Source organism: Pseudorasbora parva, chromosome 21 (assembly GCF_024679245.1).
Source record: "Pseudorasbora parva isolate DD20220531a chromosome 21, ASM2467924v1, whole genome shotgun sequence".
Classification (NCBI taxonomy): domain Eukaryota; kingdom Metazoa; phylum Chordata; class Actinopteri; order Cypriniformes; family Gobionidae; genus Pseudorasbora; species Pseudorasbora parva.
In genome coordinates this window covers 37,418,048-37,436,288 of record NC_090192.1, presented here as the reverse complement: position 1 = coordinate 37,436,288, position 18,241 = coordinate 37,418,048, and the positions used below count along the sequence as shown (strand labels likewise).

At 39.5% G+C, this 18,241-nt stretch overlaps 1 protein-coding gene across 2 annotated transcripts in view; it reads left to right on the top strand.

Annotated features, from left to right (window-relative positions):
* The window catches only part of dock1 (dedicator of cytokinesis 1), a 305,592-nt gene that overhangs the window by 267,098 nt on the left and 20,253 nt on the right, over positions 1 to 18,241 (top strand). For both annotated transcript variants that reach the window (XM_067430394.1, XM_067430393.1), the window contains exons 43-46: positions 1,860 to 1,944; positions 2,385 to 2,471; positions 4,279 to 4,455; positions 4,658 to 4,741. In XM_067430394.1, coding sequence (XP_067286495.1) covers positions 1,860 to 1,944; positions 2,385 to 2,471; positions 4,279 to 4,455; positions 4,658 to 4,741 — 433 coding nt within the window. The remainder of the gene's footprint in view (positions 1 to 1,859; positions 1,945 to 2,384; positions 2,472 to 4,278; positions 4,456 to 4,657; positions 4,742 to 18,241) is intronic.

Sequence of the window (18,241 nt, the reverse complement as noted above, 5' to 3'; positions counted from 1 at the left end):
GACTTGGACAATCTGACATATTTCAGTGTGTTTGTGAACTGGGAAGGTCAAATGGTCTACTTTTTTCTCCTTATTCCATCTTTTTGGCAGTTTTGGTTGCAACGTTGAAACATTTAAATATCTCCTTTAGAGATCCATTCATTGATTCGTTCATTGACTCTTTTTGGAGGTGGTGAACAGACTTTAAGTATTGTTGTTATGCAGTTGTGCTTTCAGAAGTCAGAATTAGCGTGTAGGCTTTTCTATTGAATCATTTTCTCAGCAGATACACCAGTGAAATTAGTCATATTACCCTTTAATAGAATTTACATCTCGGAAAATCTATTGAGAGACTGAAACATTTTGTTTTTTAACATTTTCTCCACAAATGAAAGGCAGATCTATTTTCCTTGTCAACTGCTGAGCTTCATTTTTTTAGACAACAGTAATATCCAAGATAAATTAATTATGAGTTTCACTTCCTCTGTGGGGAAAACTCCTTATCTGTTTTGATTATGTGCACAAAAGCGCTGCATTTCCAACAGGCTACTCGCAACCCATGCCGTATACAGTCATCAGTCATTTACACTCGTTCATCTCTCACTCAGTGTCTTGTTCAGACTCAAAACACCATTTCATTCACTGTCAGGCATATTTGTTCAGTAAGTTTGTGCAGTCAATGCTGTGCTCTTTCACTGGCGGCTTTATAATGCAGTTTATTGCTGTTGCAGTCAGTCTTTAAATCAGTGACAGCGTTTCACAAAAGCCTAGGGTATGGCATGATTCCTTTTGGCCATACAACAAAGACATTCCCAACTAATGATGTAATATCTAAACAAAAATCAGAGTCCACGGACATGCACAGACTTACAAAATCAATGCAAATTCTGAAACAGCCCTTACAACGTGTTCTGACCATCGTTTCCATGTTTTTTGTAACCTACTAACCAGCCGCAACAGCAGTTCACGGCCCTTCTATATATTATTTCTGCGGCATCGCGGCTGGATAGACATCGCCTACTGAAAACAACAACGAATATATTGTGTATTGTTGCTTTCAGTAGGCTATGTCTATAAAGGTAACACAAATTATATGTATATGTTTCTGTAGCTAATTCATTGTCAACTTAAGATGAAGTGTATTCTATGATGAAAACGATGGTTTCAGTCACTCATTATGTATTTTTAATTATAATAAATAGATTTAGGAATTTCATGTAGGCTTCTCGTCCATTTAGTTGTGAATGCAGTCTGGACCCGCCCACACGGTCTTCTGATTGGCTGTGATTTTTGATTGATTTCGGGTCGAGTCTGGTTTGGACTGTTTGGACAGACAACTTGCTTATTGAATCGTGTCTGGTTAGGACATGGTGTTAGGCTCAAGTTAGCTTTTCAAAGCTGCAATTTCTTCCAAATACCAACTCAAGCAACATAACTAACAAACAGCATCATGAGTTTTGTTTGAATGTTAGGGTGTGGCAACTGCCGTACTCTGCCATTCATAAATGCCGATTAATTCTGCGTAATGCTTGTAGATGTGGTCAAATTTGTAAGGCTACTATACATTGTAATCAAAAAAGTATTTGGTCAACTCAGATGGGAGATGTGTATCAGATGGGAGATGTGTAGAAATGTGTGAATGATGGGCCATGCAAGTAAACGTAAAAGATTCACTCAGGTGAAAGATTCATTCCAAAGCACGACTAGTGTTTATATTTCCTCTTTTCAACAATGTCCTTGCACGATTGTTGATTTAAGTTTAGCTGTTTTTTATCATTGTCAAACCCTCTTAAATACCTCCTGAGATGATGCAACCCTCTCCAAAGCACCAGACACTCTGAAAATGAATCACTGACCTTACTTCTCGCTTTACCTTGCAGCTTTTACACCGTGAATGAGGTCCAGAAGTTCCAGTATTCACGACCGGTCCGGAAAGGAGAGAAAGATCCAGACAATGAGTTTTCAGTGGGTTTCCTTTTGCTTTTCTATGCCTGAAAGATTTCTCCTTTTGTTATTTCACTCAATGCGTAAAGTGCTCTGTAGTTCTCATTTAGAAGAACTGTTTTTCTAACGGCCCGTTCTCTGAAAACCTTTTTAAGAAGGCAACAGCAGAGCTCACGCTGAGGTATTACAGCGAGATGTCAAACCTGAGAACACTGCGCCATTATACTAAAACATAAAGTCTGTCCCACCCCCACCCCACTTACATCTGCTATTGGTAAACATCCATTAAAATCCAGTAAATGGAGGCTTAAATTGAAGAAAAACACAGCGCCTGTAAGAGTGCAGGAATGAATTGTGGCCACTCTTTACCTCAAATGTGGCCTTTTGCTAAAAGCTTTCATTTTGTTAAATGTTCACTTAATGTTTTTTTTTTTTTTCAATTTGTTCCATTCTTCTAAAAGAACATGTGGATTGAAAGGACAACTTACGTAACCGCCTATAAGCTGCCTGGCATCCTGCGCTGGTTTGAAGTCGTGTCTACCTCACCGGTGAGTACCACAGAGCGTCCAGAGGTTCATAATCACGCCTCTTGTTTTTTTTGGCTTATGGTATGGAAAAGGATCCTGTCTTATTTCACCTCGAATGAACTCTGATACAGTAGATTTGACCTGTCTCACTCTTACTGCGCTCTTGCATAATATATACCTGTAGGGGAGCGTGGGGTTAGCTGGAACACACTTGGTTTGAAACTTTCCACACATGCCAGCATATGAAACTTAGTGTATTTACTAGTTGTCATATCAACAGTATACAGAGAAAAAACTGTGCCATAATTCAAAAGTCTTTGGAAGATATTACTGAACATTTATTTAACCTCACAGCAAAGGTACATTTCTCATCAGTTTTTTGTGTTTTGTTTTAAATGAGACAAATCTGATATTATTTAAATCTTATATCTGTTTATTAAGAGTTGAGATTGTTCTTTAATGCTGATCTAACAAAAGAAGACACAGTTAAAATCCCAGTTGCGTAGGTGGAGTGTGTTGTAACCAGACTGTAAAAAAAATATGGACGTTGTGTCTGTGACGTCACACAGGATTCCGATAAGCCGCTCTGAAGCGTAAAGTAGGGGCCGTCGCCATCTTGGCAACGCGTCATTGTGAGTGACGTCCAGATAACGGAAAATGGGCAAAGAGGCGGGACATGGGCGAGCTGAGGTGACGTAATGACTATAGACGGCGGATAAATGGCTATCCACCTGTCACTCAGAGTAACCATGCCCTTAATTATGCAGAAGTTTAAGGCTTTATATAATGTAAACGAATGAGTTATATAAAAAAATATATATTTATTGCTGCAGCGTGTTAAACTTTCTTCCTCTGCATCCTATTCTTCAACTTTTGATGTGAAGGGCCTTTACATTTGTCAAAAATAGAAGAAAAACAGCAAGCCCATACAAAGGAACTAAGTAATGCAGTTAGTTCCTTTTTTAGAGACTATATTGTATATAAGTATATAACGCATTACTTTTTAAGTAATTACTTTCCCCAGCACTGGTCATGACAGAGCATTAAAGTCCACTCATCAACTAGTCTGTGCAACTTCTATTCTAAAGTAGAGCTTACCTGTCTTACTCTCACCATACTCGAGTATGAAAGACCTAACACGTCTTATGTTTAATGAATCTTGTAGACATCTCTCACACTCACCACTCTCTTTCTCTTCCTTGTCCTGCTCAATCCGTCCATCACTGGGGGACTCATGATTACGTGTGCTGACTCGCTGCATGCAAATATTTTGCAGTAGAGGGCCAGGCTCTGGCATCATGTGAGACCCAGATTGGATGCCCTGGTGTTTATCCGTTCAAATTTGCTCAAAGTCTCTTTTTAGCTCTCCTTCTCACGTCTCGCCACACACTTTTCACGTGTGCTTTTGTCTCATTAGCCTCCCTGGCACGAGTTTCCCGAGATAGACACATCAGAGCGTCTGTCTCTCCCAGATTGATTTCGGATTCTGTCACAGATGCATTATGGGTGACGGATCCAGAGCCAGAAATTCCTTTATCGCCGAAAAGACCGTGTTAACCCGTTCATTTGTACATCAGTAAACAGAAATGTGAGGCATAATTTGACTTAAAAACCTGCTGGTGTTCTCGCTGCTCATTAGTGGAGTGTGATTTGAACTTGTTGTTTAAACTGTAATGTGTTAGAGAGCTGGTTAAAGTAAAAGTTGTGAATGTTAGTGAATGTTTCTGCATAAACTCATTTCGCCTGTCGAGTGTCATTTTTAACATAGTTACAACAGTTTTGTTGTTGAATATTCTCTGAAAGTTATATTTTTTGTTTCTGTCTGCAGGAGGAAATCAGTCCCCTTGAAAACGCTATGGAGACCATGCAACTGACCAATGAGAAAATTAGCAACATGGTCCAGCGCCACCTTAACGACCCCAGCCTTCCCATCAACCCCCTCTCTATGCTCCTCAACGGCATCGTGGACCCAGCTGTCATGGGCGGCTTTGCTAATTATGAGAAGGTATGAGATTATTCTGGTAATTATTGCCAAATTGTGTGACGGCACAAAGATTAAACGCAGCGAATCAACAGAACTGGTTTGTGAAAACTATTTGAACCATTTCGTATTATACACTGCCATTTGAGTGTTTGGGATCAGTAATATTGTCAAATATTTACAATTTAAAATACGTTTTCTATTGTAATATCTTTTAAAATGTTAGGCCTTTTTCACGGAGAAATACATCCAGGAACATACGAATGAACAGGAGAAGATTGAAAGGCTGAAGGATTTGATTGCCTGGCAGGTAATGATATATAATCTGTATTTGCTATTATTTTGCCGGTTATATATAATAGTAAGCAATTTTTTTTATTTGACTACTGACATCTTTTGTTTGGTCACATGACCAAGTATGAGAATATTGTGCTGTCATGTAACATGTCTGATTTCAAGTTCAGTAGTAATAACATGCTGTTACCATTGGTAAATGTGATGTATGTTCTTAAATCAATCCAAGCTATCCTTTACAAAAGAATGCTGTATAGTTTTGTTTTGTTTTTCAAAACCATAACTTTTTTCACAAGTTTTCATAACTAGCATACAAGATGTGAGATCACAGTTCTTCAGAAGATCTTAAAGCATCTGTCATGCAGTATAAATATCCAGCGTGAGGTTTTATTTAAAGGAAAGTCTCCTGGGGATATGCTGACGTACATCCACATGTTGGTTGAAGCAGCACGTGTCTGGTGCTGCGAACTGACTTTATCATCAGATCTAAAGTCTTTTATCTCTCTTTACTCAGTCAGAACAGTGGTGATGGTTACAGAGCAACACGTCAAATCCTCCTGCTGTCTTGCCCATGAGATTGAGTGTGTGTGCGCGAGATAGAGATCTACCGAAGATGATCATAACGCTGATAAAGTTTCATAGCTGTTTAATGGGGAATATATCTCTCCAGAGCAACATCTGTCATGCGTAAAGTATAATTGATGCCTGCATTATTTTTCTAATCATTTAACGGCCCGGAGTCAATTATTCCGCTTGTACCACGGTTGCCATACCTCAAGACATTGTTCAGATGTTTTATTTCAAGACATTTGTCAGCTTTTTGCCCTCAAAACTCTCTTGTGTGTAGGACTAATTTCTTACGCATCTCATCTCACGCTTCTGTTGTTAATTACAAAATGTGTTTAGAGCTAGTAACGGAGGCTTGAGCCATTGATAGGCAGACTAATGGAGAGAGATTGGTAGACTTTAAAGTCTGTGTGTCTTTCAAATGTCTTTGACGGCAGTGTCTCTACTAATAGTGAAGCTATAAGTTGAACTGCTTCATAAACAGTCACGTCACTACCTTGATACCGAGTGTGTGTGTTTGTATGGAAGAGAGAGCGAAAGAAAAGGGAGTGTGCTTTCCATTGATAATGAAATGTAATTTCTTAAGGAAAACATGGAAATGGTTAGCATTTTTATTTTATATTGTATGTTAAATCTATTAGAGCTACTCGATTAATCACAATAAACATGAAACCGCGCTTAAACTGGTTTGGCTTGGTTGAGATTATGAAATCGCAGGCTGCGAATACATTTTTATTTAATTTTTTTAATGTGCAGGTTGTCAGTGCAGGACAGCTCTGTGATCAGTAGTAAATGCTGCTCCATCTGAAAACACTGCGAGTTTAAGTCGCTGATAATGTGCATTTGAAAAAGCAACACGCATTGAACACGTTTAATCAATCAAAGCGATTCAATCTTCTGTTTGTTCAGCTCAACGATAGATGATGTTCATAGCGATTTCCTGGAATGATGTGCGCTATTGTACTTCTGCGGTGCATATTTAGAGTACCCTGTGTGAGAGCGCCCTCTGGCTTTCAGATGAAGCAATATTTACTACTTCGTGCTTCACTAACGCCTGTTTCACACCGCAAGCGTGAACAGCGCGTGAGCAGCACTTCAGCGTAACTACACCATGACTGCAGCTGCAGACGCGTGAGAGTATGCACACTGGAAGCGTTGGTGCAGCGTCACAGCAGCGGCTCCCACAATGATAGAGCCTATACCTGTCTGAGTATTAAATACTAAACTAAAATAAATTGTAATAATTTTCTGGCTAGTTTACTTTACTTTTTATAATACTTTCGCCCAAACTGAATAATTAAAACAAGTTTAAATGGGTAAATCTTCTACAGATTATTTTTATTCTTCGTTTTCTTTAATCATTAAAGGGGGGGTGAAATGCTGTTTCATGCATACTGATCTTTTTACACTGTTAAAGACTTGGAATCCCATACTAAACATAGACAAAGTTTCAAAAGTTAAGGTGGACGTTTGATGGGAGTATTTCTTTGTCAAAAATACTACTTCCGGTTAGTCATAAGTTTCGGCAAGTTTTTTGAGATCATGCGTCCCCTTTGACGTTAATGGGGGCGGAATTTCCTTGTATGGGCCTTACGGACAATTATACCGGAAGCACGTGAGTGAGAGAGAGGGAGAGAGCGAAAGTAACAGGCTACGCCCATCAAAGCGCTGGCTTGTAGGATGCTGGACAGGTGATGTGCACAATTAACAATGTCACCAAAAAAGTGCGTTTTTGGTTGCCAGACCAAGACAGTCCTGCACAGATTCCCCAAAAACCCCGCGTTAAGGCAACAGTGGATGTAATTTGCTTTTCCGGATCAGCAACTGAGTTGCGCGAATGTTTATATCTGTTCGCTGCATTTCGGTGCCGACTGTTTCATAAACAAGGCCCAGCTCGACGCCGGATTTTCCCGATCGCCTAATGCTGAATGATGGAGCAGTCCCAACGTTAGAACCGCAGGCGGTGAGTGAGACTGCTTCAAATGTCTGTTTTTGCCTATGCTCATCAAGTAGCCCAAACATGATCACGTATAGTTAATTGATCAATGGAGCATGCGATGTGTAGTGCGTGTACATTTGTTTAGCTGGCCACTATATGTGTAACTTTATGTTTGTGTATTGTAAAAGCACTCCAAACAACAATACACAAAGAGTGGGGAAATATGTTGAACTAAATAAGCGCGCTTCTTCATTCAAATGCGCTACTATTCCGTGTCTTTCTATGTAAACACTAACTTAGCCTGCCGTGCAAAACCAGTCCGCTTACTGTCTACACAAACCACGCGTAAACACACAAACACACGTGCACAACTGCACTTCCCACATGTACACCTTCAAAGACAAAAATATGACGATATAATTCAAGTATAAATATGTAAATAACACAAGCCGCTAAGCATATTATATAGTTAGTGTGTAACTTGTACCACATAGAGACGTCCTGCTCTAGTCGTTTTTGCTGCTGCTCCTGTTCAACTGCAGCCTCTGGGTCTGATTCCGGATCATAGATGTATGGCTGTATCTGATTAAAAGCCATATTTTTATTTTGAATAAAGTTTTTTTCCCGCTGTTAGGGATGACACAGCTTTACGACGCACTCGACTCAACACAATAGCAGCAGCGAGCACACGTCATTATTTAGCTCCGCTCACACGACACGCCCCCACCCGCTCGGCTTTTTTCGGAAAGACTCGGAACAGCGCATCTTTCTTATATAATTATAAAAAAAATAAAGACTTTTCGGAGATATGCAGGATGCAATGCTACTCTATAGGTACTCAAGATTGACATGACACTGACTGAAACTGAGTGTTTCACCCCCCGTTTAAATGACAATTAAATTAATGATTAATGATTAAATTAATGACATCCAGTTATTGTTAAAACACATGTGCTTCTTGTGTGCATTGTGAGCGCTTTTTTGTGATATTATATTTATTTTGTCCATCAAAAGTGTGCTTTCATTTTACACCGTGACTGCAGCTGCAGACAGAGAGCCTATACCTTTCTGAGTATTAAATACTAAACTAAACGAAAGTTTATTATATTTTCTGGCTAGTTTACTTTATTTTTTATAATCATAACCATACTTTCACCCAAACTGAATAATTAAAACAAGTTTAAATTGGTAAATCTTCAACAGATATTTTTTATTCTTCGTTTTCTTTTCTGACATACTCCAGTTATTGTTCAAATACACTATACGAGCTTCTTGTGTGCATTTTACGCACTTTTTGTGTGAAATAGTATTTATTTTGTCCTTTAAAAGTGTGCTTTCACTTTAATTGAGCGTCAGGAGCGTCCGCAGCGCAGCAAAAATAGGCTCGCAGCCGAAACCCCCGCTTCACTGCTGCTCACGCAACGCTTCTGCTTGACGCTCACGCGCTGCTCCTGCTCCCGGTGTGAATGCACTCATTGATTAACATGGGCGCCGAAAAAAATACGTGCTGCTCACGCTTGCGGTGTGAAACGGCCGTAAGAAACTGCGCATAAAAAAAAACGCAATGTTTGCCAAATTGCGCGTGGTTTAATTGCGATTAATCGTGCAACGCTAATATCTTTTTGCTTGGTCAGTGTCGTTGTGGCTTTTAAGGACCTTTGAAATAACCTGAAATCGATTAGCGAAGTGATATGGAATTGTAATGTGGTCAAAACCTGGTTGGAACTACTTTAGCCTTGGGTTTCCCTGAAAATAATTACTAATTTTAGAATGTTTGAACAATCAGAATCAAGCTTACAACAGCCCCGTGACATAAACAGGGGTGCGCATATGTGGTAAAAATAAACGATGCGAACCGGAAAATGTGGAGGGAAGTGCTTGTGAGTGGAGACAGGGACGCGTTTACTTACAGAAGTATAATTTTTCTCCATTTCTGGTAAGAGAGCAATCATGATGATAAGTGTGTTCATTAATTATTAATTGTTAAATGTCTGTCTAGTTGGCTTTTTCTAGGGCCATTTCCGCAGTGCAGAAAATCCTGGAATCCAGTCATAAAAACGGTATTTACTGTATGACGTGGAATGACACAGGACTTGTAAAAATGTTGATGAATAAACAAAAAGCAGGTCAGTACACATAAATGAATCCACGATATAGACTAGTGACTGTGAATATTAAACCACAAGAAAACTTTTAAAAATGAAGGAATGAATGGCGCAGACGCATGCTTTAATTTCCCACACACACTCTGAAGCATGCGTGACACTCGCAGTGTTTTCAGCCTCTGCAACATGAATACTTGAACTTAATCATATCATAAACGCACAAAAACTCAAAGGTCTCAATTTTTCATCCATGTTTTAATTTTACTAGTAAACTCATTGTGCTGCACTTTGTTTGACTAACTCATTTCATATGACTAAAAGATAAATTCATATTTTCTGCCTTCAATTGATTACCAGAACAGAACAGATACACAACAGGGAATTTATGAAAAAACTACTAATTATATATTTAAAAAAATAATGAAAGATATCATGATTTCAATTAATTACACATGATTTAAAATAAAAAAAATGTAATGTAATTTGTAATTTACCCATTAAAATGAAGTCCCCACAAAAAAAAAAAAATGGACAAAAAAGATCCAGAAAAAATAAAACGGAATTAAAAATTAAATGTAACATAATCTATTATGTTCAACCAGACCAAAAAAGTTCTGTGCACCCCTGAACATAAAGCACAATGACAGCGCTCACTGGGGCCTCTTTTTGGCAGCATTTTTAGAGAATTAAACCGATTTTCACATAATGTTCTCCTCTTCACACCACCTTTTCAGATTTTATTATATCAATAGTGATATTTTGCCCTTTTATGTATTCATTTTAGAGGACTTAGAGGGCTGGAAAAGCATTGTGGGAACACACATTTGACCAGACAGTAGTTTTATGTCTTGTTTTTGACTTTCACTTGTTTGACGGTCCTGCGTGTGATGAATAGTCATCAGTGTGTGACCAGCTGTCCCAGCGTTCAGGCTGTTTGTCTGGTCGAGGTGCGTGTCATATATAGTTACTCTCAGTACATAAACGCTTCTGTTGCATAATGGTTATTGAAGGACTCGTTTGCTTTAGGGACGTGGACAGAAATGTAACGACAGAGGCGGGTTTGTTGATGTATTTTCAGCCAGATCTGTGGAGCTTGTCCATGAACTGAACAGATGTGAGGTATTGATGTAACTACAGATAGTTTGTACCAAGATGTCCGTGGGACGGAAAACAAACCTGTCTGTGATTCTAGACATCTGCTAATGTGTGTGTGTGTGTGTGTGTGTCTGCTGAATAAAAATGATTCTGTAGCTTTCTGTGTGTAGAGATTCATTAACAGAGTGTCTCATCTTCCAGGAGACGGTAGCAAGTTTTGAGCCTTTGGTTTGTGGTTTGATGTCTTTTAAAGAGGTGGTTGATTTATGATTTCACTTTTTGAACTTTAGTTGTGTAATGTTGCTGTTTAAGCATAAACATCATCTGAAAAGTTACAACGTTCAAAGCAAAGACATTTTTGCTTTGAGATATTAATAAGAGATATAAATAAGAGAGATTTTCTTTTAAATAAATTACTTTTAAGGACTACAACAAATGGCTGGTAGGGACTACAACAAGTCTATTCACTAAAATGTACATAAACCCCGCCCCCGGGAACACACAACCAAGGCCATGTTGAGAAGAGGAAGAGTTGTTGTAGTCGAGCACATTTAGGAGTCTGCTCAAGCCGCCACATCCATCTTTTCACAGTTACTGCAATACAGTATAAACACACCAGATGACAACATAAGTTATAACTGTAATTAAACTAAACTATACCTGTTTTATCTCCATGCAGTAGATATTCTCTGACACTGAAGGCATTTTACAACAGTTCCCACATGAGCGATTTAAAGATTATCATGACAGAATATGCTAATCAATGTGTTAACTCCACATCAGCTACATAAATTCATCAACAAACCATTCAGAAACATCCTGTCTCATTCTACATGTTGTCACTTCTTCTTGAGTCTCTCCATCAGTGTCCGACTTCGGTTTGAACATAAAAGGCTGAACAGTTTCTGACCTTTTCAGTGCGTGTCTAACACAAGCTCTTGCAGCTCCGCCCTCTTAGGGTAGGGATCAGCAGCTCATTTGCATTTAAAGGGACACACAAATGGTGTTTTTTTTGCTCACCCTCAAAAAGTGACAATTTTAACATGCTTTTAATATTGTTTATAAAAATGCTTGCACTTGCAATGGCATGCAGTAAGTTATTATTTACACATTAAAGAGAGACACGATGGGACCATTTTGTAGAACAACACAAAAGTATTTCTCACATGATAAAGGTTGTTTGATGTCATTTGTTGAATGTATCAATCTTGTTGTTTTTGACTATAACACTTTATTTTTTCCCACGGATCCCTGTCAGGTCAGGACATTTGCAAAAGATGAGTTACAGCAGCTGTCATCCTTTCAGAGAATGAAATATGTCTCTTCCTTTGTCTTACCTCAGATGTGTTTTAAAGACGCAGATCTGCCGTGTGCCGTGCTCCTCCACAGAGAGGACGACGAGCTGGGTTGCACAAATCAATTGTTGATGAAACAGTTTAAAAGCTTTATCTTGTCCTCCTTTTTCTCAGACATGTGTTCTTCCTGATGCCGCCTTACCACAAATATCATTATTTACACTATAACATTTCATTGTTATAGATATGATAATGTTCAGCTCAGATAATGAACATTAATGATAGACCTGTAGAGTTTGCGTTTGACAGCACATGAGGGACTGAAAGCCACTTTTTGTGAGATATGGCGATCAATGCGGGTCATCCTGTAGGTAGAACAGGCCTCGTACATTTTTCACAGACATCTATCGATGCTCTGTCCAACCAGCTGACGCAGAAGTCATGTAAACAGCAGTGAGAAAGGCAGGACAATCCCCCTGCAGATTTGAGCTTTTGATTAAGTTTGTTTTCCCCTCTGTGTGCCGTTTGGGCCGACTGCCCTGCTCTTTTTTTATTTGCGGGTCTGCTAATCTGTGTGAATGTGCCGCCCTCTCACAGAGCCGTAGCTGTTATTCACAGATGTCAGGTGCTTTTGTTTCCACTCCATTCATGTTAGAAATTAGAAAAACACTTTACTGTGGCAGGTGCAGGAACTTCAGCTGAGGAGGTAACATGAGGACCTGGTGAGTTTAGTATGTTAATGACAAGCTTTCACCGTGGGAGTCCAGTGCTGGGTTGAAGGATCGTGTGGTGATGCATGTAAAAAATTAAAGCATGCATATCTCCTTTGCCAGATTTGTGTGGCTTGTATTGTCATAAACAGTGCAAAAACAGTCGTGTCCCGTTTACACTGCAGGTCATGATGCACAATTCCATCTTGTTGAAGACATCCGATTTTTTTTTACGTCCAGCTTGCATCATCTTTTAGAAGTAACCCATATCTGCTCTTACAATATACACTTGGCATAACAACTCGAGGTAGACATATATCCCTTTTCCACCCGAATGAACCGGGTGCTAGTTCAGAGCCAGTACTAGTTCCAGTTCGTAGTTGGTTCGTTTGGTTTTCCACATGCTAAGAGCCACAACAGAGCCAGGTCTTGCATCACTGTATATGTTTCATCTTTCTCAGCAACGGTAGCGAGGCAGCGGGAAACACACACACACACACACACCAGGCATGTTCTTGAATCTAGATGCGTCGCTGTTGCGCGGGCCGATCTGCGTATGATATCAAAATATCACGTGAGCGATTCAAAAGCATATGGAGTCATTTGCTCTCACTGTACTTTGATGTCATACGCCGATCGTGCTGCACGGCACCGATGTATCTCGAACAAGCCTTCCATCAACAATGGAGAGCGTTGTGTTACTATTGATTCACATGGCTTTACGACATCGTAAATCTCCGGCATTAAAACACAGCGAATCCAACGCAATTATGCAGTTCGCCAGAAGTATAGGCGGTGATTACAAACGAGCAGTAGGTTTTAGGTCCGTTAGCTGCTATTTAAAAAAATGGTGGATCTCAAGTCTGTGTTCATCTTGCTGACCCCGCCACCAGCCGCTGACGCGAGTGGTTCTTACTTCTAGCCCAGCAATGTTTTAGTGCTACTTAAGAACCACTTTTCCTACCTCGGAGCTGGTGCTTTGGGTGTGGAAAGACAAATAATCGATTTGAAACTAGGCTCTGGCTCCGAACTAGCACCAGAGCACTGCCTTGTTGGAAAAGGGGTAATACTGCCCCGGAAAGCTTAGGCTGCGAAACAGCGTGATTGGGTTGACCCTTCATCCTCCATTGTGCCTTTGAAAAGAGTCATGTGATCGAGGTTGGTGTCCACCTGTGTTTCCACTGATGTGTTTGAAATCGAGCCCTATACCCTCATTCACTATTCCCTACATTACTCCACTAATATATCCTCTTGAAAGTGAATGAATTCGCTACGACCCTGCATTATGGGTATTCTCTAGCCATTGCGTGTACACGGGTTGTTATTGTGGTGCATTATGGGATTGAATGAGTGCGCTTGTTAACGTCCACTATGGTTACAGACACCACTACAAATGACTGTCCTTTTAAATAATGCTGTTTAAGGGTGTAGGGAGTGATTTCGGACAGAGCCCGCCATTCGCCACCGTCATATTTTCAGTGACGTGTGATTCACATTGACGGAATTTCCGATCTGTCTGCTTTATTGCAGACGCTAAGGCACTTATTTACACTTTTATTTACACAAATGAATGAAGGCCTGAAAGCGATCTGAGAATATCAGAATACATGTGCTTACAGATTAGTGGATCATATCTGTGTCACATGGGAGAAAAAAATCAGAATGGGGTCACTTGAACCATGCAATGTAAATGTGGCCTCGTAAGTGCCTGTGTTGGGACGCTTTCACAAGAATTTAGGCTTGTACATGAGCTCCAGATGAAATCAGACCGTCTCAGATGTCTCCAGTGCACTTTATGCATAATAAGTTCATAATTGCTCCAATTTTACTTTGTAACTTTTGCATTTTCTTTGTAACTTTTGCAATATATACTGTCCTACACAACAACCATTATAAGCAGATTTACACTGCTGTTATATAGCATCTTGTGGACAATGCTATTGCAATGATTTGGAAATCAGCCAGAACACCCAGCACCCCCATAACAACCTTCTAAAAACACCAGAATATCTTAAAGACCCCCTGTTGGGGGGTTGTCAAGTTTCTAATGTTGCTTATATGTCTATGTGGTGTTTTTAACATGCTTTAAGACAATCCATGTGAAAATTCATAAGTCAACACTATTGTAGAGGATTGTCTCCTTTGTCAAAATTGCAGTGAACCAAAAAGGTGGTTTGAAATCTCTGGCATTTCTGAAGTCACAATCTTGTAACCAATCACATCATTAGCTATGCTGCGAAGCAGGGAGTCTCAAGAGAAGCCAGGTTATCCTGGTATGTTTTTTTCTGTTGATATGAAAAATCGTGTAAATATGATGAACTAAATGCCTTTTCCATGTTTTGTGATGTTGAACACGTTTCTAAGGCAGACTGAGACTGAGAACGGGAACATGGTGTGTGTAACATTATCAACACATTTTTACCTGTTGTATAATGCAGTCAAGCAAAATGCTATGCATATTAATTACCGTTATGGGTCCGACTTTGTAAAGAGTGCTATTGTGCAGCATTTACTACTGTAAAGTTGAGCGACAGGATCTCTGAGCTGGTGAGAGTGAGTAATTTGCATAATCATAGATCCATGCATACTAAATGAAGCAAGAGTGTAGAGTTCAATTCAAGCTATTTTAAGGAATGGGGGAAAAAATCACAAGAAAAAAATATGCCCTTTTGGTGTTTAAAGATGAGTTTTAAGAAATAAAAGATTTACTACACGGTAACTTTAAAGCGATAATCAATTCAAAAATGAAAATGTTGTCATGTTGTTCTGTAACTGTATGACTTTTTCTTCAGCAGAACTGAAGACTATTTTCCCTTCATTTATTTAGTTTATATATAGACATAAATATGACTTAATTAAAATTAGAATTAATTTTAAAATTTGAAATTAATTTTAATAGATTAAATCTATGCATACATACAAATATATTTTGAATAACATTGGGAACTAAACAGCATTGGAGCCCATTGACTTTTATTGTATGGACAAAATGTATTTTCTTCTTTAATGAGAAGAAAGACCAAATGGGTCTTTCTTGGAGGCAGGTAAATTATAGAAGCTTCATTTTGGGTAGCAAACCACTTAGCAATTAAGACCAGGTAAACCCAGCCCGATCTGCTGGCGATTTGATTTCGCCCTGCGGCTCACACTGGAAATCTGTACATTCTTTTATCTGTTACTAATTTGCGGGGACCAATCACAAACCAGCTTATCCACCTGGCGCGTTATTGACAGGTTTAACACAAAGACGGTTAGAGAAGGGATGGATCATTGGTCTGATTGGTTGAAGGGCTATCCAATTTTGTACCGAGTCATTTGAATTATGCTCATTGATCACACCTCTTGTGCAGTAAAGATACAGAGCAGACTCCCTGGACCAATGTTCAATCTTACTTAGCAATGCTATTGCAACTGCATAGCAGAGAAGATACTCAAGATTAAAAGAATATTTTGTTCAATCCCAAGGGTGTTCGGCTCCAATCCTAATCAAGCACACCTATATAAGCTAAGCAAGGTTTCTGGGAGTACAAAAAACTTCAAGCCATTCAAGCTATATATTTGACTCATGGCCCTGGGTGTTTTTCAGCTCTATGTTCTATAATGCCTTACAGGGAAATGTTGGAACTGAAGGGAAGCATTGACATGCTTTGCATTTGAGTGTTGAATTATTCATTGTGTGTCCATATGTGCTTATATCTGTTATATTTCCAATCAAAGTTAGTTGATGAGGCGTATTTGTAGTTGTGTTTGTGTGATTTGGCAACCTCCTTTTAAAGCAGTTTTGTTGCTATGCCGCCTACCCAGAATTCCGTCACTGTGATCATTTTATAAAGGTCTGGGTTTCCCTGGAGACACAAGCGCTGCTGCTCTGTCTCTCTCGCTCTATCTGTCTATATCTCTGTCTCCTTCAGAAATTCCCTGCGGTGCTAACAACCCTTATTAAAGTGGGAATCCTCTCTCTGTCTCCTGTAATGTCACGACTATTGTACTGCAGGAGGCTCAACGCACTTTGTGTCTGAACAAACTCTGCATCTCTTTATGAATTTTACATTCCATATAATTACGCAGTACGTTTGGAGAGGTCGTGTTATATTGTGAATGTAATCAGGGCTAAAGGAAGTCATGTAATTAATTAGCATAAACCGTCTTCATCTAACATTTATTTTTCTTTCGCATCCTTTATGGTTCGCATTTAGTAGAAAAAGCACAAGCAATGTGATCCATGACAGTCAACACGGGCCGTCAAACAGTGGCGGAACTAATTGTCTAGTAGTCAATGCAAACACCTCAGCAACGTATAGTAACTACTTGGCGACCATCCAGAACACTCTAGCAATATTTAAACATTCATCAAATGAGATGCAATTACTTGAGATATGAAATGCAGTGGATCAAAATTCAGAGTGTTTAAGCTTCAAACATGAACAAATATCTGCCAGAATGTGGTCAGAAAAATAAACTTGTTTATTTTTGGATTAAGCAATGTGTTCTTGTTTTAAGAAAAAACTCACTGGGTTATCGACAGAAAATCACTTTTTGCAGCGTAAACACCTCAGAACAAATCACCTGTGACGAGTGTGTTTCTGCCCTTTCAGAGTTAAAGCAAGCAATTATTATCTTTTTGTTTTGAGATATTTCAGAACTTTGAAGAGAAGCTTGATATCTTTACTTTCATGGTTGATGAACATGTCAGAGAAAGTTCTCCTCTCCATTGCACTGCATTGCATCAGTTGAACGTGAACCTCGTTGGACTTTATTTGATTCAGAAATATCTCATCTTTATAGCCCTCTGATTTACTCTGACTTGATGCTCTCCTAATGTCTGGAGACAGCAACACTTCTCCTCGCAATTAGCTGAGCTGTGTGTGTGTGTGTGTGTGTGTGTGTGTGTGTGTGTGTGTGTGTGTGTGTGTGTGTGTGTGTGTGTGTGTGTGTGTGTGTGTGTGTGTGTGTGTGTTCAGCGCTTCTGTCTTCTATCCGTCTGATGGTGGTGCATTACACTTCTTTCTGTACATACAGATTAGCAGGAGACTCTTTGAGTCGCAGACGAGAGAACGCAGTTCTTTGTGTGATGAATGCTTGTGCACAAAGGTTTGTTTTAAATCCTGTGTAATATGATCCGTCTTTCTTTGTGGCTTGCAAATAAACCCAGTGCTGGTGCTTTAGTGGCTGTTTTCCTATTTTATTTGTCTGTCAGGCCAGAGGTTTTATGTAGAATACAGAAAATTGAACCTCAAAGTGATATTTCAGGCCGAGGTGAAGCACTGTGCTTGATTCACAGGCATCAGAGAGGCTTCAGTAAATCAGTCCAGGAGAGCCACAGGTTACGTCTCACTCCGGCGTGTGTAGTAGGGGTTAATCAGGCACACTAAACAAATAGGCGATTGGTAAAGTTGACTTTTGGGGTGAACTCCGCCCACTGACGTCTGGTTGGATCAGACAAAATGACAGAAGACATTTAAAGGGGTACTTCAGCGCTGGAAAGATTTAAAACCGGGTCATTAATTTAGAAGAAATGTGAAATTATTTTTGAATTTAGTGCCTTCTAGACTGAGAAAAGACAGAACATTTATTTTTGTCTCATGAGGATGAAAGACAACAATTCCCAGAATTCTTCGCTGCCCTGTGAGGCCATTCCCAAACCCACCGCTACTGGATTACTGTGAGTTAGAGAAGACACTACAATTAAAAACTGAATGTGTGTGTTCAATATAATGAGTGAGTCGCTGCGGGATTGTCACTGCACTAACGCTGCAGGAGTGATGAGAGCTGAGGTAAACACGACCGCGGCAGTCATTCACAGCG